At 35.9% G+C, this 26519-nt stretch overlaps 1 protein-coding gene across 4 annotated transcripts in view; it reads right to left on the bottom strand.

Annotated features, from left to right (window-relative positions):
* Nucleotides 1-26519, bottom strand: part of USP25 (ubiquitin specific peptidase 25) — a 156156-nt gene that overhangs the window by 22729 nt on the left and 106908 nt on the right. For 2 of the 4 annotated variants that reach the window (XM_055125484.1, XM_055125487.1), the window contains 3 exons: nucleotides 20260-20399; nucleotides 14760-14873; nucleotides 12473-12568 (listed from right to left, as the gene is read on the bottom strand). In XM_055125484.1, coding sequence (XP_054981459.1) covers nucleotides 12473-12568; nucleotides 14760-14873; nucleotides 20260-20399 — 350 coding nt within the window. The remainder of the gene's footprint in view (nucleotides 1-12472; nucleotides 12569-14759; nucleotides 14874-20259; nucleotides 20400-26519) is intronic. The other 2 variants (XM_055125485.1, XM_055125486.1) reach the window with 2 other exon arrangements.

Raw genomic sequence — 26519 nt, 5'->3', positions numbered from 1 at the left:
GGGGGGCTAGGGGCGTGGGGGGGTTAGGGGTGTGGGGGTGCAGGGTGGAGCTATACTGTGATTCTTGGTGGTGGAATATGTGCACTGGTGAAAGGATGGGTGTTTGAGCATTGCATAACTGAGACTTAAACCTGAAAATTTTGTAACTTTCCACATGGTGACTCAATAAAAAAAAAAAAAAAGAAAAAAAAGAAATTTACAGCTGAAAACTTCCCCAATCTGAGGATCAACAGATTCATGAAGCTCACAGTTCAAACATAAATATTCCAGAACACAGGAAAATTAAAATTTCAAGTCAAAGATAAGATACAATCTAAAAGTACCAAAATGAGAGCCAAGTGTAACCTATGAGTTCCCCAAAGAATCACAAGAGATCTTTCTAAATAAGCCCTAATCTTTCTAATAAAACCCTGTTTCTTGTGAAACAGGCTAGAAGGCAGTGAAATAATATACCCCACAAAATGGAATAGGCTCAAAAAAGAAACAAGAAAAAGAAAAAAAGATGAGATTTTATCCAGATAGGTTATCATTTGAATTCAAAGATGCAACACAAAATTTCGCTGATAATTTCTTGCTCACTGAACCAGTGGTGCAAAATGCGCTAAATGGTCTCATATCAAAGGTCCAAGAAACAAAGATAAACTAACCAGAAACATGATGAATCTTTATGAAGAGAGAAATTACTTCATTTCAATAATTTCATTTAATGGTAATGGCCTGAATTCACTGATAAAAAGACAGAGTGGTTGAATAGATCAGAAAACTGAATTCAACCATGCATAGCTTCAAAGCAAAAAGTTGGAAAACAATCATACAATGATTAACAATGAGCTAAAAGGCTGAAAGAGTTATATTTATATAAAATAGACTTCTATCTAAAAAGGTAATAAAGCCATAGATGGACATTATGTAATGCTCAAAAGATCTATACACCAAAAAAGAATCCAAATTAATAAATATGTACAAAATGAAGGATCATCAAAACATGAAACTACTATCTTGCCCGAATGAAAACAGTAACAGTGTAAGAGGATATTTTATCACCAAACTCTCATCACTGGAAAGTTCAGCCAGAGAATCAATAAGGAAACAGCAACCTTAACAAAAGAATTAGAAGACATGGATTAACTGACTTGCACAGGAATCTCAATTCAAAGAAAGTTGAATACATTTTCTTCTCCAGTACTTGTGGATAATTCTCTGGGATAGACCATATGTTAGGGCACAAAGTACCTATATAATCAAGAAAACTGAAATCATATCCAGTATCTCTTAGATCATAGTGGTCTGAAGTTGGAAATACATCACAAACAGAAATCTGGGAAAAACTCAAAACACTTCCAAGTGGAACAACATATTATTGAACAACCATTAATCAAAGACAATATTAAAGAAATAAGAACAGGCACAAATTAAGAAACTAACTTCATACTAGAAAAAATATGACAAAGGAGGCCAAAGTAGAGGGGGGAATTGACTCAAAAAAAGAAATCTGGGAAGAAATAAGTAATATGGAAATCAACAAATAATATGAAAGGTCAGTAAAAGATGGTTTATTTTTTTTAAAAAGCATCATCAGATTAACAACCCATTGATTAGATTCACAAAGTGAGAAACAGTAAACTAGATCAGTAGATCATATAAGACTCTATAAAAAACTTCATGCTATAAATTTGAGAATCTAGATAAAATAAATTTTAAAAATCTTATTGTCTTCAAAAATCTAATTAGGAGGAAATTAAATGCTTGAAAACACTGAATACTTTAGAATAAATTGACAGGAATTTTAAAGATTCTCCCTGGGAAAAAAGGCCCAGAGCCAGATGGGATCGCTTGTGACTTCTTTCGAATCTTCCATGAGGGCCATCACTCATCTTCCTTAAGCAAATAAATCCTCCTAATAGTTTATATGAAATCAACATTACCTTGATATCAAAATTTGATAGATACAGCACTAAGGAATATTTTAGACCAACATTCCTGATAAAACTAGATGCAAAGATTTTCAACAAAATCCACATAATCAAATATAATAGGTTAAACATATACATGAAGATTATTTGGAATTTATCCCAGGTATGCAATTAAGCTTCAATTACACAAGCCAACTGATACGAAACATCACAATAAGACAAAATATAAAAAAAGCATATAATCATCTCTATAGGTACACAGAAAGCATTTGAGAAGACTCAACAGTCATTCACGATAAAAACACTTTTAAAAGTGGGGTTTGGGAGAACTTTATATTATAAAATCATGTACTACAAACCGGTGGCTAACATCATGCTCAGTGCAGAAAATCTGGTAAAGCCATTTCTCTAAGATCAAGGACAGGTCAATGTCCATGTTCGCCAACCACTACTGTGCAAAACATTATTGGAAGTCCTTGCTGTAGCAATTAGGCAAGAAAGAAAAATTAAGAGAATCTAAATTGGTAAAGAAGTTGAACTATGGGGCTGGAGTAATAGTACAGTGGGTAGGGCATTTGCCTTGCATGTGGCTGGGTCCAATTCCCAGCATCCTATATGGTTCCCTGAGCACCGCCAGGAGTAATTCCTAAGTGCAAAGCCAGGAATAACCCCTGTGCATCGCTGGGTGTGGCCCAAAAAGCAGAAAAAAAGAAGTTGAACTATCAATATCGCAGATGACACAGCCTTGTGTATAATATAAAACTAAATATTATACCAAAAAGAAACCTACTAGAAACAATAATTCTACACAGCAAAGTGTAGAGAAAACTAAATATTATACCTCCCAAAAAACTACTAGAAACAATAATTCTATACAGCAAAGTAGCAGCCAACAAAATCAATAAGCAGAAAAGTATAGAATTCTTATATTTAAACAATGATGTAGAAGAAAAGGGTTTTTTTTTTAAAGTTACATACTTGCAATTCAAGGAAAAAATAAAAACATCTAGGCATCAATGTAACCATTAAAAACTATAAAATACTTCTGAAAGTAATAAAAGACACAGGGAGCTGGAAATATATTCCTGTTCATGGTCTGGAAAATCAATCTCCCTATAGTAATTTATAGACACTTTAAAATTTATCTGGAACTATAAAACTCCCAGAAATTCAGTCAAGACAATTCTAAGGGGGGAGTGGGGAGTGGGGTATGGAAGGCATTACGCCCCGAAACTTTAAACTATGCCACAAAGATACAGTAATCAGAATTATATAGTACTGGAACAAAGCCAAACCCTCAGATTGATGGTAATGAATTGACACCCAAATATTAATCTTCAGATATATGCTCATTTAATTTATGGCAGAGACTGAGAGCATAACAAGGAAAGTCTCTTCAACAATTACGAGGAAAACTTTACAGCCACATGCAAAAAAAAAAAAAAAAAGAAAGAAAAGAAAATAGACATCCATCTCATGCCATACACAAAGTTCCCAAATGAATCCAAGACCTAATACCAAACCCATGTCCATAAAACACACATCTCTATGACATTTACCTTAGAGGAATTGTCAGTGCTACCATCCCATCGTCAAGGGAAACAGAGAAAAATATATATGATGCTATAAACTAAAACAGCTCTGTACTTATCACTATAAAGTAAAATTATTAAAATTTTTTACAGAACGCTCATGAAGGAGCAAAAACAGCAAAGAGGTATGAGATAACAAAAAATACACATTGGCCTCTGCTCCAAGTTCCTAACTCTGAAACTCTAAAATTATCTTACTTTCTAAAACATGGATAAATTTTTTTTTAATGGGAGACCTCTGGTGTGCTCACTGGATAAGACCAAACCATGACTAAAAGTTTGAAATTTTCAGTGTCACCTGTATTCCTTCTGAAAAGGGACGGGGCTGCAAGTTGTATGAATGTCAGATTATGGTCTCTGATGGGATGGTCACAAAAATCCCAATAATAGAAGGTTCAGAGAACATCTGACTGGCAAATCAATAAAATGCAAGGCTGATGTATCTAACTCCATGGAGACGGAAGTATCTGGGCTTGGATTTCTCTGAGACCTTATCCTTGATCGCTTCACCTGGCAGTTGATCTGAATCTCTATCACATCAATTAATAAACTGGTAACATTAAAAATTTCCGAGTTGGGGCTGGAGCAATAGCACAGAGGGTGGGGCATTTGCGTTGCACGCGGCTGACCAGGGTTCGATTCCCAGCATCCCATATGGTCCCCTGAGCATCGCCGGGATAATTCCTGAGTGCAGAGCCAGGAATAACCACCCCTGTGTATTGCCGGGTGTGATACCAAAATAAAACAAAACAAAAATTTCCCTGAGTTCTGGGAGCTTCTCTTGTAAATTAGTAGAGATGATGGGACATTGGATCTGGATCCGTAATTGACTGGTCAAGGACAAACAACCTGGTATGTGATGAAGTACATTTCTGTGTGTATTTGGGAATAAAGCAGTGGAACCAGAGGGCAGAAGTCAATTTTGATGGTTTGACCTTAACTGGTGCTACCTTGGGGTAGACATTCTCTGAACTGAGTTAAACAATAGGACGCACACACAATGGCAGAGGGAATTACCTGATTTGAGGGAAAAAGTTATTTGGTGGCTAATGGGAAATGGCTTGAGTGAGAGAAGTTAATCTCATATCAAAGAGTAAAAATCAAAATTAGGCTTTTCCTTTATAAGAAGCATATTGTGTTCTGTTTAGAAAATAATTAAAATAATTAAAAATATAATATTCTACCTCTTCCTAAATTAATGCCTAAATACGTATATAATGCAAGTAAAACCAAATTTTAAAAAGAACCATGGAAGTGAAAACCGATTCTAAAAATTCATTCACCCAAACAAGAGCAAAGTTGGGTTTTAGAAAAAGTACTTTTCCTACACAAAATGGCAAAACTATTACAAATGATGAATAATGCAATTAAGTGTATTGTTTCAAATAGAAAAAAAAAGCACTTGTGGAGTAGAGACTAAATAAGCCCACATATAAGCAGGATACAGCATGTGATGATACAGACACTATTTCTGGTTTGGAAATGGTTCAGGGTTTGGCCCCCTCGGTCCCCTGAGCATCGCTGGGCTGAGTGGAACCCTGGGGACTCCCAAGTGCCACAGATTTGGTCCAGGTAATCACCAGCACCTCAGGGTTTGAGTAGCACCATATCCTCGGACCCTCACATTGAACTGTAAGCTGGTTGGGGCCGCATCACAGACAGGGTAGCGCTAGAATATTAATAAAGGTTCCTAGTATGTGAAAATGACACATCAGTTAAATTTCCATGTTTGGACTGCCAGAGTATGAACACTGATACCAGTGCTTCGGCCAGAGCCAGAGGTGGCAAGGGCATTGGCCTCGCACGTAGCTGACAAAGGTTCCATTCCCAGCGCCCAAGATGGACTCCTGAGCACCACCAGGACTGACCCGTGAAGGCAGAGCCTGCAGTATGCCCTGAGCACTGCCGGGTGTGGCCCCCAACCCAAATATAATGAATCCACAAAGTAAAATCATGACAATACTATACTTGAAATGAGTAAAGGTTTGGGAGTGATTGTACAGTTCTAAAAAGAAAATTATTCCTACATTTTAGATTTTTACAATCCACACAGCTAGAGTGATAGCAACAGCGGGTAGGGGGTTTGCCTTGCACGCGGCCGACCAGGGTTCGATTCCCCCGCCCCTCTTGGAGAGCATGGCAAGCTACAGAGAATATCCCGCCCGCACGGCAGAGCCTGGCAAGCTACCCGTGTTGTATTTGATATGCCAAAAGCAGTTAACAAGTCTCACAATGGAGACGTTATTGGTGCCCACTCGAGCAAACCAATGAACAACGGAACAGTGCTACAGTGCTACACAGTGAGACACCAAAAAGAAATGTAAAAAGAAATGACAATCCTTAGAATACAGTTTGCAAATTGTAGGTGAGCCAAATTTCACAGATCATATGATCTAAAAACAATTTGTTTTGTGTTTTTGGGTTTCTTTTTTTTTTTTGCATTGTATTTAATGAAATAGGTTAAAGACAAACATCTGCTGATTTCATTTATATGTGGCAGACAGGAAAATAGGTCAACTTAAAAAGCAAAAATGAACCAAAAACAATTTCCTAAAACTAATTGTTAACATATAAGAAGGAAGACAGAAAGTGGGTAAACTGGGACATTAAGAGAACAATTTTATGCTGAAGGATAGAAAAGAAACAGTGGTGAAATTACTGTAGTATACATAAATCTCCAATGATGCACAAACAGGAGTTAGACATAATGCAATGTTACTCAGTTAACAAATTAAAAATCTAGGAAATAAATCAAATAGGAAATAAATCATTTAAGAATAAAATGTAAAACAAAGAGGAAATTAAAAATTAAAACTGCTCACTGTTTACAATAGCCAGAATCTGGAAAAAACCCGAATGCCCCAGAACGGATGACTGGTTGAGGAAACTTTGGTACATCTATACAATGGAATACTATGCAGCTGTTAGAAAAAAGGAGGTCAAGAATTTTGTAGTTAAGTGGATGGGCATGAAAAGTTTCATGCTGAGTGAAATGAGTCAGAAAGAGAGAGACAGACATAGAAAGATTGCACTCATCTATGGTATATAGAATAACAGAGTGGGAGACTAACACCCAAGAACTGTAGAAATAAGTACCAGGAGGTTGACTCCATGGCTTCGAGGCTGGCCTCACGTTCCGGGGAAAGGTCAACTCAGAGAAGCGATCACCAACTACATTGTAGTCGAAGGCCATGTGGGGGAAGGGAGTTGCGGGCTGAATGAGGGCTAGAGACTGAGCACAGCGGCCACTCAACACCTTTATTGCAAACCACAACAGCTAATTAGAGAGAGAAAACAGAAGGGAATGCCTTGCCACAGTGGCAGGGTGGGGTGGGGGGGAGATAGGATTGGGGAGGGTGGGAGGGACACTGGGTTTACGGGTGGTGGAGAATGGGCACTGGTGAAGGGATGGGTTCCCGAACTTTGTATGAGGGAAGTATAAGCACAAAAGTGTATAAATCTGTAACTGTACCCTCACGGTGATTCTCTAATTAAAAATAAATAAATTTTAAAAAATAAATAAATAAATAAATAAAAATTAAAACTGCTAAACAATTTAAAAAATTTAACCTCCAATGAGAAACAAATAAATACATAAAGTAATGATTATGTTTTTGTGTCATTCTGTCAGTCACCAATGAGAGTATAAATAAGTCTTTTTGAAGGAAACATAACAATGCCATTTTTAAATTTTTCAAGTATTCTGACTGGTGATTCTACTTTGCTATATTTATGTGAATTTTAGGTTATATGTGCACAAGATTATACTGACAAAAAAAAAAAACAATAAAAACTGAAAATAAGTCAAACACCCAGAAACAATGCTGGTCAATTTAATAACTGACAATATTTTTAGTGTGCAATATGTGATTCTCCATTCAATAGCTCAACATGAATAACCTCATTTATCAAGATCAGTTTTGATTTATAAATGAAAAAAGTAACCAGAATATTTTAAATTGCTATAGTTACAAAATTATTCCCATAAAAGATTTTTAACCCAGACAACTAATATGAGACTTGGCTGGTAACAGACAGTTTGGGGCAGAGGTACTTCATCAAAATCATGAATATATTACAGACATGTTATTCCAGGGTGGCCAGAAGCTCCTATGTCTACCAATCATTGCTGGGTATATATCATCACCTGTCATGTCGGTCAGGTCTTAGACAACAACCAGTCCTGCTCTAAGTAACATTTAAACAATCCAAATTTAATAAGAAATAAATACAGAGTGGCTAGAGAACTAGTACAGTGTTTAAAGCGCTTGCTTTGCATAGTTTGCCCTAGTTTGTAGACCAAAGAGCCGGCACTCCACAAAACCGCTTGAGCATGGCCAGGAGTGACCCCTGAACACAGAGCAGGGAGTAAGCTCTGAATGCCACTAGGTATGACCCCAAAAAACAAAAGCCGAAAAAAAAAAAAAAAGAAAGAAAAGAAAAACAAAATGTAGCCATGAAAATAAGATAAATTTAGAAATTGTTTATGTGAATCTCTGCAAGCAAATACTAAAACAATATGAAAATAGAACTACAGAATGTGGAACAATTCTTAGAAGAGTACAGTTCCATTTTCATTTAAAATATAAATACATAAAGGATACTGAATGTCAGTCCTGTCCCCAGGAGAGAACAACAGAAGTGAACTGTGCAGCAAAAATTAAAAAGTGAAGGGTCCAGGGGGCTGGAGCAATAGCACAGCGGGTAGGGCGTTTGCCTTGCACTCGGCCGACCTGGGTTCGATTCCCATCATTCCATATGGTCCCATGAGCACCGCCAGGGGTGGTTCCTGAGTGCAAAGCCAGGAGTAACCCCTGTGCATCGCCAGGTGTGAGCCAAAAAAGGAAAAAAAAAAAAAAGTGAAGGGTCCAGAGAGATAGGAGAGCAGGTAAGAACTCAATCCCTGAGTTGAGAGCCTGGAGTAAGCCCTAGGCACAGTGAGCAGTGACCCAGAAACACCTCACCTCCGGACCATAAAAAGAAGGAATGAAGGATGTTCATTTTTTTTTTTTTTTTTTTTGCTTTTTGGGTCACACCTGGCGATGCACAGGGGTTACTCCTGGCTCTGCACTCAGGAATTACCCCTGGCCGTGCTCAAGGGACCATATGGGATGCTGGGATTTGAACCCGGGTCGGCCGCGTGCAAGGCAAACGCCCTACCCGCTGTGCTATCTCTCCAGCCCCGGATGTTCATTTTTTCTAGTTAATGTATGTGTATTTTACTATTTTAAATATTTTTCTAAGAAGCCTTAAATTACCAGATGTCTTCCCAATTCTTCAAACTACTCCTTCACTATGCTGATTATAAACAGTGATCCACACTAGAAGATATGTTTCTTCAAAGCAGGTATTCCATCCATCATCTCCCCAGCTACACCTATCCACTGAATTTAAGATAGTGCCTGGATATAAGCTTAATGAGAGATCTTAGCTTTGGCATTGAAAGTTCAGACATCATCTACCTGATAGTAGGGGAAGATTGCAGGGATAGGTACATAGCTTCTGCAGTAGAGTTTTTGCACTGGTTAGTGGTTACAGTTGATGGATGTGCTTACTCTGACAAATCTCTAAGCACACTCAGATACCATGTACTCTAGACCATGTTTTATTTTAATGAATATTCTGACCAACCAAATAAAATAGGTTAAGAAAACTCATAGGCGAATCAAAAATAGTGTTGTTTAGCTCTATCAACTAGAAACAACTGCCAGTGCTGCAATGGAAGAACAAGTAAGAAAAAAATGTTATAAGTTTTATCACGTCATTAAAACCCAAAGGGCACCAACAATGTAGGCAAAACATGTACAAGAAATAACTGGTATGTCAAAGTAAGTAGTTATATTAATCCTACAGTTAAAATTATATGACCCTGCTGAGGTGTCTATCTTGAACATATACATAGAAGCAATAAGTATTTTATGTTATTCCCTTTAAATTACTACTTTTTATTTTTCTCATCAGTTCAGTCCTGAATGGCCTTTTTCTTTTTTATCCCCCTTCTAATTTTTTTTTTTTTTAATCAGAACTGGCTATGTTAGGGCTTGCTCAAGGGTCAGCTACATGGAAGACAAGTTCATTACCTCTTAGTATTTTACTATTTAACTATTTTACCTCTTACTATCTCTCTGAACTCTGTATTGCCTTTCTTTGGTATCATTTTTACAAAAGAAAAACTTTCCTAGGTCAGTATTACTTAAAGATTTTTCTGGTAACAGTGTAAACAATGTCATTTTAGGAGTTTGGCCTACTTAGATATAGACCAGTCCCTTTCTCTTTCATTTTCCCAGATCCTCCTTCCTACTAATCCTTTATGTTTACAAGCATAGACTCCATGCTGAAGGAATGCATTTGACATTTCCAAACAGATCTAATCATATGGCATAAGGAAATCCATATCTGGAAACAGGAAAAAAATGAAAAACTTTTCTCAGGCCCCAAAACTAACTAAAATAAACCTAACGAAGATTTTCTTGGCAATGTGACAAGATAAAAAAAGTATATTAAAACAAAACAAAAATGCTTTCTCCTCAAGTCATAATTATTAGCCATTAAAAATTAGAATAATTTTAGTAAGATAAGACTGCAATAATATAGAGGGCTGGAGAGCACTTGCCTTTCAGGTTGCTGACCTGGCACCCCATATGGTCTCCCTATGGTCCTTCTAGAAGTGTGACCTAAGCACAGAGCTAGGACTAAGTCCTGAGCAACACCGGGTAGGCTAGAAAAAAACAAAAAATCCTAAAACAATAACATGACAAAAACTTGTAGACTTGCAATAAAAATGTGTGGAAAAAAATTAAACTGAAAAAATGTAAATGAGCTTTGGGTAAAGTAATAAAAATTTAATTAAAAAATAAAAAGAAATTAAGTTTTATTATTATCTATCTAGTTTTTAGAAAATAGAAAGAAGCAGCTACTTTAAGATGGATACTGTGCCATATATTTTTGAATAATAGTAATCATTGATAACAACTAGAAAATGGTTTGTTTAATCATTTTCGATTATACAAATTGCTTCAAATAACTCAACTGCTGCCTAGGCTGTTTATTATAAGTTATATGCAGGTATGAAATTGGTAATGAAATTGAAAATGAGATTTTGAACTTAACATACAGATTCTCAAATTTTGATTTAAAAAATAACAATAAACAACAAGTAACTTTTCTATGAAAATATGTGAAAATTTCAGGATATACATAATGTTCTCTGTGGGGAAAAAAATGTAAAATGGCAGGGAATCAGATAAGATTTTAAAGTTGTTTTCCATTTGCTTTCTTTTTGGCAAGGACAGTTTTACTGATAACCTCCCTATAAGAACTTAACAGGAGCCATCTCAGTCTCAGACATACTGAGAGTTGGTGATGTTAACCCAAATGCTTACTGATATAAAGCTACTAGGCATGAGCTGAAAATATTTGGAGGAGGGGGTTGGGCTACACCACCTGGTGCTCAGGGACTATTTCTAGCTCTGCGCTTTGAAATGACTCTTGGAGGTGCTCAGGGTACTGAGTGTTGCCAGGGATTAAACTGAGGACAGCTGCACGCAAGACAAATGCCTTGCCACCTGTATTATCTGGACAGCCCAGAAAACAGTTTTAATCACTTTGTTTCTCTTTAATAAATGACACACTCAGCGCTGCTTAGGCTGGAGAGAGGGGACGTATAGGCCCCAATGGTAGGTAGGAGTTCTGTCACTTGAACCATCTCCCTTGCCTTTGAAATAGCTTCTGAAATTCAAGTCGAATGATGGCAGAGTAGACAAAATTTTTAAATATGAAAAAAGAATATGTGGCTTAATGTAGTGAACAATGTCACAATGATGCTTTAAAAAAACACTATTGAAATAGGATTAAAAATATGAGAAAATTTTAGTAATTTAATTACATGTGTATATATATGTAAATAAACGTCTTATTATTCAAATATGTGTAAGCAACTTTATAATGAAAACACTGCAATGATCTTGTATTACAGAAAAAATGCTGACACCAGAAAGACAGCACAGCAGGTAAGGCATGTGGTCAACCTGGATCTGATTCTTTTATATGGTCTCTAATCTAGCCAGAAGTGATTCCTGAGCACAGAGCCAAGGATATGCCCCAATAACCACTGGGTGTGGCACAAAAATTAAAAAAAAATAAAATTAAAAAAAAAGGAAAGAAAAAGTTGTGATCATGGGAAAAGGCATAATTCTGATGATGTCTTATGTGTTGAAATAAGGACAGTAAAAAATAACTGAATTGGGAAAAGAAATATAAAATAAGTCATTTAGAAACAAAGAATAAATTTAGTGTCTAATAAAATAGGAATTTAAAAATATGACAATACTATTTCTAATAAGAAAAATTATCTACATTACTCAGCTCTATTATTAGACATCTTCTATTCCCTCCCAGAATAGAATTCAAATTTCTGCCACAGAAAACTTCAAAGGTGGACTATGAGGGAGACTGAAGCAAAATGCCTTTTTAGGAATCATCTAGATAAGAAGACAGAGTATACACAGGAGTGATTCCTGAGGGCAGAGATAGGATAAGCCCTGAGCAATTCTGGGTGTGGCCCCAAGAAAAACAAAATTAGCTGGAAAAAGAGAGAGAGAGAGAGGGGAGAGAGAGAGAGAGAGAGAGAGAGAGAGAGAGAGAGAGAGAGAGAGAGAGAGAGAGAGAGAGAGAGAGAGAGAGAGAGAGAGAGAGAGAGAGAGAGAGAGAGAGAGAGAGAGAGAGAGAGAGAGAGAGAGAGAGAGAAAGAGAGAAATATCTTCTAACCTGCAGAACATTGGGTGACCACGGTTAAAATGGGAGAAAAGAAATTAGACTTAAAAAAAAAGAAAACCTGTGACCTGCAGAACATCAGGTGGCCGTGATTAAAAGAGGAAAAGAGAAATTACAGAGATAGTTAATACAAATTCAAGGAAAAAACCATTTAAGAAATCAAATAAAAAAATAAATAGAAAAGGTTAAGTGTACCTTAAAGAACCCTGCTTCAGGGCCACACCTGTCATATACATTCCTGGATTTACCTATCGCCATGATAATACCTTGCATGTTCGGTGTCATCATGATCTGCCATAGGGATTTAAAGTAAGAAGTTTTGAATAGTTAACATAATTCTTTTATTTTTCTTAAAAAAAAAAAAAAACAATTTATTTACATGCAAGTTAAAAGTCTAAAATTATCCGCAATTTATGAATCAAATATTGCACTTTCTAGAGCAAATATGAATCAAGATAAATTCATCTTTAAAAATCATCTGTACAGGGCTACAGCAAGAACACAGGGTACCTTTGTGCAAACTGCAAAAAGGCATCCTCTCTCAACTAAAGCACTTTAAAAAGGCACCGCCTGACTAGAAAACGTTTCGTTTTCAAAATACTGCTATTAGGAAAGAACAGTATTTCTTATATTTTAAATGGTGTCATTTATTTATTTATTTATTTAGGCTTGGAAGAGCCCAAGGGGCTCAGCCACAATTATACTTCAGTCTGCTGGCTCAATAGGCCGGAACAAAGGTACAACCTAAATATCCAAAGCAGCAGCCCTGTATCCATATGACTTATTTTTAAAAGTTTGAAGGCACATGCACTGTTAATTGCCACTCTGATTTATTAAAAAAAAAAACAAAAAAAAAAACACTACTCTGCCATTAGCAAAAACATTTGTAGAAGATGCTAAATGATTGATTACAATTCTTTCTTAAATACTAGAGGAATCACTAAAACATAAAAAATGAACATTTTAATTAAAATTGTTTGTTTTCATTATTTTCAAGCACTAACTAGACTATGGTAAATGGCACAAGCCACTGCTATTAAGTATTATTTAAGAACATATTTTCACAATAGCTTATGAAAAACTACTTAAAAATTATGTGAAATGAAGTAACTCAAGGTACTATAAAGCTATTGTGTTAAAGAAGAGCACTACTTCTGATTTGCTAAGACTACTATCACAGATTATTTTGCATCATTTTCTTCTCTTTGCTACCGAGAGTATCTCAACCGCACAGTGGAACCTGGCAAGCTACCTGTGGCATATTTAATATGCCAAAAACAGTAACAACAAGTCTCACAATGGAGACATTACTGGTGCCTGCTCTCGCAAATCGATGAGCAACAGGATGATAGTGATACGGTGACAGTGATACAGATGACCCATGCATTTTATATCAGCTATTTTGTATGACATATCTGGTTTTAGTGATTAATTCATAAATTTAACTTTTACTTGGAGAATATATTTAAGATATATTCACTTTTCATTCATACCAATTAAAAACTATTAGGACAGAATCCAAGGTCTTGGGTTGGAGAGAGAGCTTGATGGGCTTGAGAGCATGTTTTAATGAGGGAGAACCAGATTTAATCCCCAGACTACGTGGTCTCCTGGAAGAACCACCAGGGACAACCCCAGGTAGAGGTGGGAGTAGCCCCCGAGCATGGGCTATATCCCTACTGTCCTGCTCCCACCACAACCCCCGAAAAATAAGAAAAGAAAAAGGAATTCAAGGTCTTCTCTATTGGTACTTTAGAGAAATAGATTTACTGGTCCTCCCTCAAATACAGAAAAGATCAACTTAAGAATCTTAAGAGAGGAGATGGTAGATTTGTAATGGAGAGGGATCTAATGAGAGCATGACAACTGCATTTCATTAGAATTTCAAGAATCATGTTATTATAAAGAAAAATACCTCCCCATGTTAGAAAACAAAATAGATGAAAATAATAAATAGTAATTATTATTATAATAACTAAGATGGGTGTGCAAAAGTATCTAAAACACTGGTAAACAGTAATATTAATGAATTACTCAATAGTCATACAAAGAACTATAAAAGTAAAGAACCAATTACCTGCAATCATGCTATAGGATTCTATAAAAGAAAATGTTGGGTAAGTATTATAATAATTCAAGCACATGAATAAAGAGAAATTAGAATTTTTAAATAGTTAAAATGTCTGCTCTTTATTTGAACACATATTATGTTCAAGTAAAGAGAATAAATTGAGCCTATGATTGCATAAAACTATAAGGATAAAATTAATCTTTAAAGCAATTCTAGAAGCCTTCTGCATAATATTTTATTTGAAATTCAAAGTTCTATTAGCAACTGGTAGTTTAATTTTAGACCATGGGTGGCAAAGCTGAACACTATGCAACAAACGTAAGTGTGAGGGTGCAGGCATGCCCAAAGTACTTGGATTAAATAAATAGCAAATGTAAGTAGGAACAGTGCAGCAGGCTATAATAAAGGTACCTCGTCATCATAACCCCCCTCCTTTGACTCAATTATAAGTTTCCCTACATGAGGAATCGCCACCTCCACAACGTGCTGGTTAGAAGGTGGTTGGCTTGTGGCATTTTCAGGTTTCTGCAGAAGAAAATCATCGGCATATACATTAGAAAACAGTGAAACTGCCAGGGGCATGGAGTAGAGTCTTAAAGAAATAAGAGACTGACTTAGTTATGAAGTAAGACCACCCAAAAGTGAACATCAGAAGCAAATGCATTAACAACATATTAACAATTATCCCCTTATACCTCAAACATTAAATTTTTATAATCCTTAAAAAGATTTGATGCTAGAATTTCACTTCCCACTGCTTTCTTTACAGCAAAACCTTTATTATTTTAATTCTAGTAACTTAATGAAACTTTTTGAAAAATTGGTATCTTCATCAAAATAAGGTAAGGTCATGTGCGAACTCAGAAAAGTTGATAGATATACTTTCTAAAACTTTACTTTCTACGCTTTCTAGTAATAATTTGTATATCCACATATCCATACTGCATCATACATAACTTAGTATGGATAGCCTCTCTAGTGCAGGATAATTATTGTGCTTCATGAAGGTCTAACAAATTCTTGTTTAAAATTACATTAATATATTTATTCAAAATTATGTTCATTTTAAATAACTCAGTTTTTTGGGGGTTCTTTTTTCTTTTGGCTTTGTTTTCTTGATTAAAGAAGTCTACAAAGTTTACTAATCCATACTTAATAGAGTGGAATTCAGTGTGAAACACAGAAGAGTCCAACGAAACTATAGTGGTTCATTCAAAATTCTGCTTGGATTTCATGAGGATCGTATTTTATCTTACAGAATAGTTTTTTAACTACCATATTTATCATTAATTTAAGATTTAAAAATGTAAAGTACTTAAGGTACTCAAAATAGCTTGCTTAAGAAAATTTCATTCGAACAACAAAAAAATGCCCTAAGCAAAGACAAACTTTGGTTTTGACATAAACTAAAAAGAAAATTCTGATAAAAGTAACTAACGTATTGGCATAGGTTAATACAAAAAAAAAAAAAACTAAACAAAATACTGTCTTAATGCTATATTATTATTTTTGAAAAATAATTATATTATGATTTTCAGTTTTTTGGGTCACATTCATGGTGAACAGGCCCTACTCGTGGCTCAGTGCTTGAGGCGCACTCCCAGGGATGGCGGCAGCGGCCTAGCCAAGTATGCTGGGATAGATCTAGCACACGCTCAGCCTGCTAAATAATGGCTATCTTCAACCATTTCATTTTGAAAGTGGCTTTCTTACATTCAGTCCTCAACTTTCTCAAAATAAAATAATCACTTTGCACAGCTGCCAGGATCCTGAGCGATAAAACTGTACTATCATTCCACTCATTATGTTAAACTGATATCTGGATAGTTATCAACCAGTACTACTATCACAGGCATCCTAAAAAGATATTCTTGGTCCCTGGCATTAAGAATTTTTAATCCTAGCATATGAAAGAATGGTTGCCTTCAGCCACACAACTGATACATAGCAAGTAAACTGAGAAACGCATTCATATTTTAGTTTGAAACCAAACTAAAACAATGCTATCTCAATGACTGATAATGCGAATTTAAGCCAAGGAGCAAGTGGGAAACACATTCCTTAGAGTACTAATCCTTAGAACAATATGATTCCTCTTAAATAACCTAAGGTATCATAAATTTTTCACATAAAGGATTTAAGGGTCATGGAAGTACAATTTTCCTGTCAGGTTCTGTATAAACACCTTAATCAAATATAAATTTTAAAGAAGTAAAAATAAGTTCCTCCGTTAATAAGCTAAAAAAAATTAAAAACAAAGATTTTTATTCATTTCCCCAAATTCACTACATACCTGTTTGTTTTTTTAATGTAGTCTCATAAAAGAGCAATTAGGAAAATACATATAATTACAATCCATTATCTTGTCTCCTGCTTTTTATTATCTGGCCCACATCTGGTGATGCTCAGGGGTTACTCCTGGCGGTGCTCAGGGGATAACATCGGATGCTGGGGATAGAACTCTGGTCAGCCTCATGCAAGGCAACCATGTCTTACCTGCTGTACTATCTCTCTGGTCCTCTCCCATTAACTCCTCCTAAAATACTAATACCTCATAACAAATAATTCAACAATAGGGAATGTAATCTAAAGATATTAAATGAACTATGAAGAAGTTTTTATTTCTAGTAGCTTATTTATTCTAATGTAAATAGAAAAACAAGTACACAATAGAGGAATTGGCAAGTTAAGAAAAATCTAAATTAGTCAATTAAATTCAACCACTACATATATTTTACAAAGAGCAAATAATGCATTGGAAAAGGTTATGCCATAATAAATGCAAATAATAAAAGTCTAGACATCAAGAATAAAACTGCATGTGTAGTAAGAACTATATATATATGTATATATATATTTTTTTTTTAAATGAAAGGAAGCATACCAATATATTAATGGTGAATAAATTTGGGCAAAAGGACTATTCCTTCTTGGAATCTACTTTTCTGTGATTTTCAAATTTTCCGTTATTCATTTGAAGTTTAAGATATTCTAAAAATCAGTCTAAACATACAGAGAATATCTTTAGTTTCTGCAATTTTAAGTTTTCTTGGGATTTCTTCTTGTAAGATTGAAACACAATATGCTATGTATTTGTGAAATGGTTATGAATGATTATGGTTTAAATAATAAAGAAAAAACTAATAGTTACTTGTTGCCTACTGTAGACAAGGTGTTATTAAAAAATAAAAATAAATTTAATAACTTACTTATTTCCATAGTTAGAAGAAAATCCAAGTTAAAAATGTATGCTCATCTAATCCCAAAGTTTCAGAACTTTGTCTGGGAAATTTAGTTCCTAAATATATTTTGAAATAAAATGAAATATCCCCAAAGCAACAAACAAATGAACAAAAACAATAAATGGGAGGTGAGCAATAGTACAGCAGGTAGGGCTCTCGCCTTGCACAAGACTGACCAGTTACCAGCACTCCATATGGTCCCCAAGCTCACCAGGAGTGACCCTTCAGCACAAAGCCAGAAGGAAGACAGAGCGCAGCCTAGTGTGGCCCCAAAAGAAATGAATGAAACAGTGAAGTAGTTACTAAACTACTGACCAAGAACCACTGCCTCATAGAGTCCTGTTATCTGCTACACAAACTGAGTCACTTGTTTGACGCTATTCTAAAAAATGAAATTAGACAATATTTATGACAAGATTTATGCATTCTATCCTAGTTACTGTCATTCTTCTTTCTTACGTTAAATATTAAGTGATAAGCTGCTGGCTCTTATCATATTAATGATATTATTGAACATATCCATATTAATAAGCAATCAAACTTTAAGCCCTGATTTTTACACATTTAAAATCACATATAACTAGTCAGAACTAAAGAAAATCATGATTATACATTAAGTAAAGCTATTGACTTTCACATATAAATAAAAAAAAAACGCTACTTTAACCATAAAGTAGGTTCTAACAAAAAAAAATTCTATTTAGCAATGACACATCATGACTCAATTTTTTTTCTTTTATGTCAGGCAAAAAAAATTCTCCATGGTATCTATTTCTCTGCCTTTTCCTCCTCCTGGGATTTCCTCATCTATCACCCTCCATCTAGAAGTAGACATTCCGGCTGGCTAAAAGCAACATTCTCCAGGAAATGCTTCAGTGCTGACAGACAGTCATGTCAAGTTCATTTAGCATCACAAGCATGTGGACAATTTGAAATAATGCGTGGGGGTGGGGCAGGGGTGGAGGGTGGAACCACCTGTATGTGTACATTGCTTAACATTATAATATATAATCGAAAACTTAAAACAGCAAATGAAGAGATTTTTAAAAGTTCTTATTGTTTCATTTAGCAAAGTATGTAACTCAACGTGAAGAAATATGCTAGAAATAGTTGCTTCATGAAAAAAGAGGAAATTACTCTCCAAGGAGGAATGGACCTGAAGAGATGTCTGTCATCAAGAGAGATCATTCTAATAATCAAAAACAATATAAAAGTGCCTGGAACTTTTTCTGGAAAATCAGAAAGGAAATTTCCCCAGTGTGGAGCCCTGGCGGCATTTCCAACTCATCTCTACCTCATGAAAACAGAAACTCACAAAACCAAAATAAGAGCATAAAATTGGCTCAATATTAACTTAGTATTTGGGCTGAGATCTTAGCATACTAATAATTTGACTGCAACTAAAATTCCCATTGAGTATGTTCACTTACTAAGTAGCAAATAATGTTGAAAACTTGACAGATCTCAATGTTGAAATGTTAAAGGATCATGTCTCCAGGGAACAGAAAAACAATATGGAGGCCATGGTACTTGTCATGTATGCAACAGGCCAATCTTTATTTGATACTTGACACTACATATGGCCCTGGGGATTCCAACAGGGGTGATTACTGAACACCACTTGATGTACCCCAAAAACAAAATAATCAAATAAAAAATTATGCTAAAAATATAACCAAGTTTGTGGCTAGAGCCATACTATAGCGGATAGGACTTTTGCCTTGCATGCAGCTGACCCGGGTTCAATTCCTGGCATCCCATATGGTCCCCAAGCACCGCCGGGAGTAATCCTGAGCACAGACCCAGGAACCCCTGAGCATCGCTGAGTGTGACGCCAAAAGGCAAAAAACAAACAAACAAACAAACAAAAACCCAAAAATACAAAACTAAGTTCAAAGACTCGTATGTTCTGCTTGATTTGGTTCTCTAAGAAAGGAAATCTTCCAGTACCAAAAAGTTAGCTACATGAAACCTGTATTAGAACTCCTTTATTCTCTCTAATAAAAATGGACTATATCAACTGGTTTGTCAATACTGAATACTTGAAACAACATCTCTCCCAGTGTTAGTCATTGAAAACCGTACAAAAATGTCAAAGTAATCAATTTACTATTATCAAAAGACATACCTGACACGGAATTATAGCAGTTCTATAATAATAGTTCTTATAGAGTAAGACAAAGAGATTTTTTATCATAAGGCACCTCAGAAATAGGCATAATCAATGTTGTAAGATGATTCTTATTCTGCTAATAATATTTAACATGTCCACCTAATACTTAATTGTTGAACACATTTTGTAAAACAATAAAATCTATACTTTATATAACCAATGATTTCAATGGATTAAGATTTAAAATGTAGGGAGAGACGAAGATAAAGTGAAAAATGCTGAATTTCTCTTTTAAAGTTCTAAACCTTCAGTCTATAGCTATGGCTTTCTTCATAATTCTCTAACAGAACATAGAAACTTATTTTGAAAGTATTTAAAAACTTTACAGTTAGTACATTAAAGCCTGGATGTTAGGTGACCCCATAGTCACTGAATATGCACAATCAAGTGGTCCACTGGGCCCTTCTCTCCTGACTCCCAGACAGGGTGCCCTCCGTTACCCGGCTAGGAAAGGTGAATGTGACTATGTTCTGAGAGCTAAAAGAAAAGTTCTTACCGACTGTAAAACTGTTTCAGGACTTTTATCTTCATGCTCATGGGATGCCTTGGTAATTACCCGGATAGTCTCTTCTTTCAACTGCTTTGAGAAATCACTTCTTGATGGCTGCTCTAGATATTCTTGTTCTCCTGCTTGTGCTTCATGAGAAAAAAGTCAATTGTATATCTAATATTTACACATATCTATACTAAGATGACTGTTATTTATTTCTAATTTGAAGATATAGAATAACAAATTCTACTCTTCTACTTAATATATCCTTCAATATATAGCACACCCCTCCAAATATTACCAAAAACAAAAATAAACAAACAAACCAAAAAAAACAGAGTCAAGACAAGTACTGATGAATCCTTTAGTAAGGAATTCTTAGCAAAGTTTTCTGCAATGACCATTACTAAAACCTCACCTGCGGAAATCACTAGCATCCTATAGTATTCCCAAAATTATTTGATTAGTAAAATTCTTATTGGAATCTCCAGGGAGAACAGAGAATCTGGTTTTTACTGGCCACAGTCTCTTTTTTCAACACCTATACAACAAAACCCCTTAACTGTGAAATGAACTCAACCCTCTCATTTTCATGTCGCCCACCCAGCCCCCACCCCCCAAAGCAGAGTGTTGTCAGAATAAGCACATCTTGGCAAATTGGAACCAGCAAAATTCAATATTCTAATACGTTTCAGCGAGGAACTTCCAAAATTACTGCTCCTACAATATTCTAAGTCCAGACATAGATATGCAACCAGTGATGCTTTGAATGCCTGTTTCCTTGCTGTTTCACGGGCAACCCCCAAATCCTACACAATTTATAGAACCTTACACAGTGGGCCTCTGTCCATCTTCCTAACACCAACTTGTGTTATTTTTATTTTCTCAAAAAGAAGAAATACTACTCCTTTTCCAGCTTTCAAATACACTATATTAAAGAAATTTATCTTCAAACATACAGATCTTTCCTTCCCTTCTTTCTGTCTGTACATTTACCTCTTTCACTTTTTCTCAATAACTCCTAAAATACTTTATTTCAATACCATTTCCTAGCGGAAATGTTCTCGACAATATTCCTAGAGCAGTCTTCCTTAGATCAGAGGGGACAGTAAAACTCTAAGTTAATGAATGTACATGGTTATACTAGGAGCAGTATTTGTAAAAGATGGCTGTATTTGCAGCAGCAGGAACTACAGTGCAGATAGAATTAAAGATGACTTTATGTTGGAACTGAAAGGTCTTGAAGCTGGATGTGAAGAAGAGTCTAGGTTTCTGGCATGAAAAGGAGAAATAAAGGAATGTATGCTAAAAGCATGCATGATGATGAGAAAAGCTACCAAGGAAGCTAAAATGTTCTCCTTCCTATATTCATTCCCTGAGTTTGAACTACAGTGTTATTTCAGAGCCACAATATGACAGAGAAGGTGAAAAATGTTGGAGGCTACACCTCCAGTTCAACGGGGCATCTGCTTTTGCGAGGTTTGTGATAAATCACTTAAGCCAGCAGCTTGAAAGAGCTCATTCTGATAAAGCTTTTACTCATGTTTGCCCCTCTGTTTCTCCGCACTGTAAATGTCAGTAACTTAGAATATGATCTAAGTTGATGGAATGAGGGTAAAGAAATCCATCTGGTCTGACAGATCTAATCCATAAGATCTGGAGAGTCTATATAAAATAAGTCCTTAAGAGTGAAAGCAACTTTATCTCATCAACAAAATCAAATATATCTGAGGTGAGTCAAGTTTCCTTTCACACAGAGATTTGAGAAGAAAAACCTTTTGAGTAATACTAGGTGTTTCCTAAACATTTCATTTCCTTTAGAATTTTCCCTGTGCATATATGCTGGAGGGAATTTGTTTGAGTAGTGGTATAATCACAGTAGGAGAACCTGTAAGGACCCAAGCCAAGGAAGTTTAGAGACATAAACCCAAATTTCATGCCTAGCATATGTATGTGTCTGTGTCATTTTCAGTATGGGCTCAAGTAACTGAAAATGTGAGAAAATTATTAGACTTTTCTTTAAAAAACTCTCCATCAAACTCATAAACATACTTCACCACAATACAAACTAATGATGCAATAACAGAATATGATAAGATTTTTTAAGCAGTACTGTGGGCCAAAAGACACAGTGAAATGATGCTGTTGCATACGAAGAGAGATCTTCCAAAAGGAATTTCAACTAAGCTGAGTCTTAAAGGATTTATACAGAGAATTATCTTGCAGTTGAGTAACAAGATGATTCCAGAAGTAACCGAATATACAAAACACTGTAAAGACCTAAAAAGTTAGTACAATCCAGTTTTATGTTGTTGCTTTCTTTTGTTTTGGGACTGCAACCAAATACCAAGTGGTACTCATGGCTTACCCCGGCCCTGCACTCAGGGACTGCTCCTGGCAGGCTTGGTCGATCAGATAGTATTTTGAGGATCGAATCCAAGTCAACCCCATGCAAAGCAAGCATCCCACCCACTAAACTGTCTAGTCAGCCCCCAACAATTCTTAAAGAAACTTAAACTTTATACCAGAAGAAGCAAACTGAAATATAAGCATAACATGAATTTGGAAGTGGAAACAGATTGGAATTAAGAGGGAAAAAGTAATAGTTTGTTATAGGGATAATCAGAAATTTGTAAATACTTTAGGTTATGTGGAAGGCATTAACAAATGGACAGAATTTTAAGAATATTAATTGAGGAAGAACACTTTGTGCTCATGTATTTATTATTTTTGTTTGGGAGAGCCACACCTAACTTGCTCAGGAATTTCTCCTAGCTCAGCCCTCAGGGGTCACTCCTGGCAGTGCTCAAGTGACCATAAGTGTGCAGAGGATCAAATTCAAGTTGGCCAAGTATAAGGCAAGTGACCCACGTGCTCTGGCCCCAGGACACTTCCTGAATGAAACTTGATGAGAACAGCTATAACGAAGGTTTTCCAAACACAGCAGCAATGGGGGATAATTATCTAGTTTAGATAAAATACAAGGTATTTATAGAATTCTCGAAAAAAATTACAATCAAGATTAATTATAAGCGTACTCATAAAAAATAAGAGTGAAAGGCCAAATAGATGGCACAGTGGATAAGGCACTTGCCTTGTATGCATCCAACCCAGTTCAATCCCCAGCACCCCATAAGATCCCAAAGCACTGCCCAGGGTGATTCCTGAGCACAGAGCCAGCAGTAAGTCCTGAGCACAGCTGGATGCACCCACCCACCTTGAATAAGAGCAATACTAGAACAAATAACCAATACCAAGAAAACAAGCTCTTTCTACTACCCTAATGTAAGATCGCTGAAGATTTCTGGCATAATATATTTCTAGGCTTTGCCCCATTTTGCAACCAAAAATAGTTATTCTGGATATAGCATTTTTAATACAGCTTGTGTCATTTTACTGGTTTGAATATGTTCTTTTGAATGGAGACCATATATAGCTAATATCCTTCATACATTTTGGAAATTACTCCTGTTAAGAAGAGTAATATAAAAACATTTCAATTTCTTTCTGTGTATAGTTTTGTTTTGGTTTTTTTTTTACCCTACAATCCCCGAGAAGCCTCACCACTGTGTACTTATGTAAATAATAGGAGCTCAATGGAGACTATTCTTTCTTCTTCTATGTTCTAATCAGTACTTGTACCCGAACTTATCCCTTAAGTTTAATGCATTCTCAGGTTTCAATTTGAACTACCCAGAAAGCTGCTATTACTTGTATCACATTTGTTACTTACATACTTAGGTTCCAGGGACTGAAAACCCACAGCTTAAAGTAAAGCAAGTGCTCTCCCAGTGAGCTACACCCCTGGCCCTACACTTTTATTCTATGTTCTAAGACATCTTTGCTAAATACTGCTACAAATTCCTAAATGTACTTAAGTCTTCACAAATGAAAAGCTCTACATGGAAATGTATAATACTGCTGTATCTAACATATTTTTGAGTATTTGTTCTGTATTTCTGGATGACTATTCTTTATTTTGGACAGTTTCTGGGCTGAGCGATAGCACAGCGGGTAGGGCGTTTGCCTTGCACGCGGCCGACCTGGGTTCGATTCCTCCGCCCATCTCAAAGAGCCTGGCAAGCTACCGAGAGTATCTTGCCTGCACGGCAGAGCCTGGCAAGCTATCCATGGCGTATTTGATATGCCAAAAACATTAAGTTTCACAATGCAGACATTCACAATGCAGACATTACTGGTGCCCGCTTGAGCAAATCGATAAGCAACGAGATAACAGTGACAGTGACAGGCAGTTTCTAGCCATGTTCTATTATGCATATTTTCTGGTTGCACCTTTGTTTTCCTTAGAAGGTCCAATGGTCACTGAAAGAAGCCGCTACCTGGTCATGCCTCCTGGGTAACATCAGGCAGCACCAGAGTGGGGTCAGGGTCTAAAATGAATGATTCACAACAAACAGCCTCCATGGAACCATGCTGGCTCTAGAGAGTCACCACATAGCAGGGAAGATTCATTTTCCTTTTCACATGCATAAAACAAATTTCATGAATACAGGGTGGGAACAGGGGTAGGAGCTGAGGTACAAGAGTCAAAGTGAAGATGCATCTGTATCAGAGCTAAATTCTCTATCACATATTTTTAGTTTGTTTCCTGAATTATCTTTATTTTGGCTATACTACTGATATTACTATTATTAAAATACTACCAGATACTGAGGATCATTTGCAGAGAACTCAATATTGCAATCTTGACAGGGAATGAAAACAATTCAGAGTATACACTTAAAGGGCCTCCATCATTCATACATAATTCATAAATCCAGATTCTGGATATATGAATTTGAACATTCCCCTAGGTCTCTACTTTAACGAAACTGGAAAATTATTGACGATACTGTCTTACCATCATATCTTACTCCCAGAAACCAGCTATCCTTTCCTAGAACATGAGTTTATTAGAGTCGCTTCTTTGTTGAGTTAGAGGGAATGAGGAAGAAAGACTGGGGCCATACCCAGAGATGCCAGGGACCAACCTCCCGGCAGTACTCAGAGCACCAAGCAGTGGTGGGGTCTGCCAGTGTAAGGAAAGTGTCTTAACCCTTTATGCTGTTTCTGGACCCTCAGTTTAGTTTTAACTTGCAGACAGTAACTATCAAGAAGTCACTTCTAAGGCAAATTTATGAAATATGGTAGAATGCATTTCATACATATACCATTTTTTACCCTTATTGGTTCCTTTTTTTAAAATGTAAGCATGGTATGTAATTCTTTAATTTTAAGACTTTGAAATATTTTTTGGAGTAGGATAGTACATAAGCAAAATAATTCAGAAATAACAATTTGCTCCTTTAGACTTATCTGTTCTATAAATAGAACCAGGAATAAGTTTTCTAGACCAGAGGTACACTTCAGAATATCCTGAAGATCGATCTCAAAACATACTTCTTCTGGACCCAGGCTCCAGAAACTTAAGTCTTAGGTCAGCTGTACTGGTTATAATATAAAAGATATCCCCATAAAATTCTGCTGTGGATGCCCATAGTGAAGAGCTGCTGTCTAGTTCTCTACACATAAGCATTCAGGAATGCTTTCCTTTGCAGGCTTAGGGACACAGCATGATACACTATACTTTCCCATCATTTATTTTTTAATTTCAGAAAACAATGAATGATACTGGAAAAGTAATGCCTGTGGATTTCCTGGTCAAAACAGAGAAAAAATATTCATTTAATTAATACTAGATGAGTTAACATTTTTATTTCCAATATCACTTAGAAAATGGATTTCAATGTTACATTTTTAATAATTGCAGAGAGGTAGGAAAAATAAACTATTCTGATGAGTTTTATGGACAATATTTTCTAATATTACTTCTACTAGTCAAAATTCTAGTGCAGACGTGAGGGTCAAATTGTTTTGTTTAATACTCTCAAAGCAGTAGACTAAATCAAATTACTTTTAAAACTGGTAAGAAATACAGAGATGACAACACAGATATTCAAGAAAAAATTCCTATTGGTAACAGAAGATAAGTGGTTGTAATAAACAGTTTATTAAATTCTTGAATTCAATTGAATGTTAAGTTTTTGGTGTACTTTTTCCCCCTTTAGGGTACCAGGGATCAAGCGTAGGACCTAACACAGACAAAAATGTACTCTACACTGAGCCCATCCCTAGCCTATCTCCAAGAACGGCTTTTATTTGATTTTTGGGGATTGTGGAAAAAGGAGGATTGGCATGTATTTGGGGTCCCACCTAAACAGGGACCATGCAGTGCCAGGGATGAAAGCCAGGCCTTCAGCATGCAA

This window comes from Sorex araneus, chromosome 2, assembly GCF_027595985.1.
Source record: "Sorex araneus isolate mSorAra2 chromosome 2, mSorAra2.pri, whole genome shotgun sequence".
NCBI lineage: Eukaryota > Metazoa > Chordata > Mammalia > Eulipotyphla > Soricidae > Sorex > Sorex araneus.
Note: the sequence above shows the minus strand (reverse complement) of the source record. Positions and strands in the feature narration are given on the sequence as shown.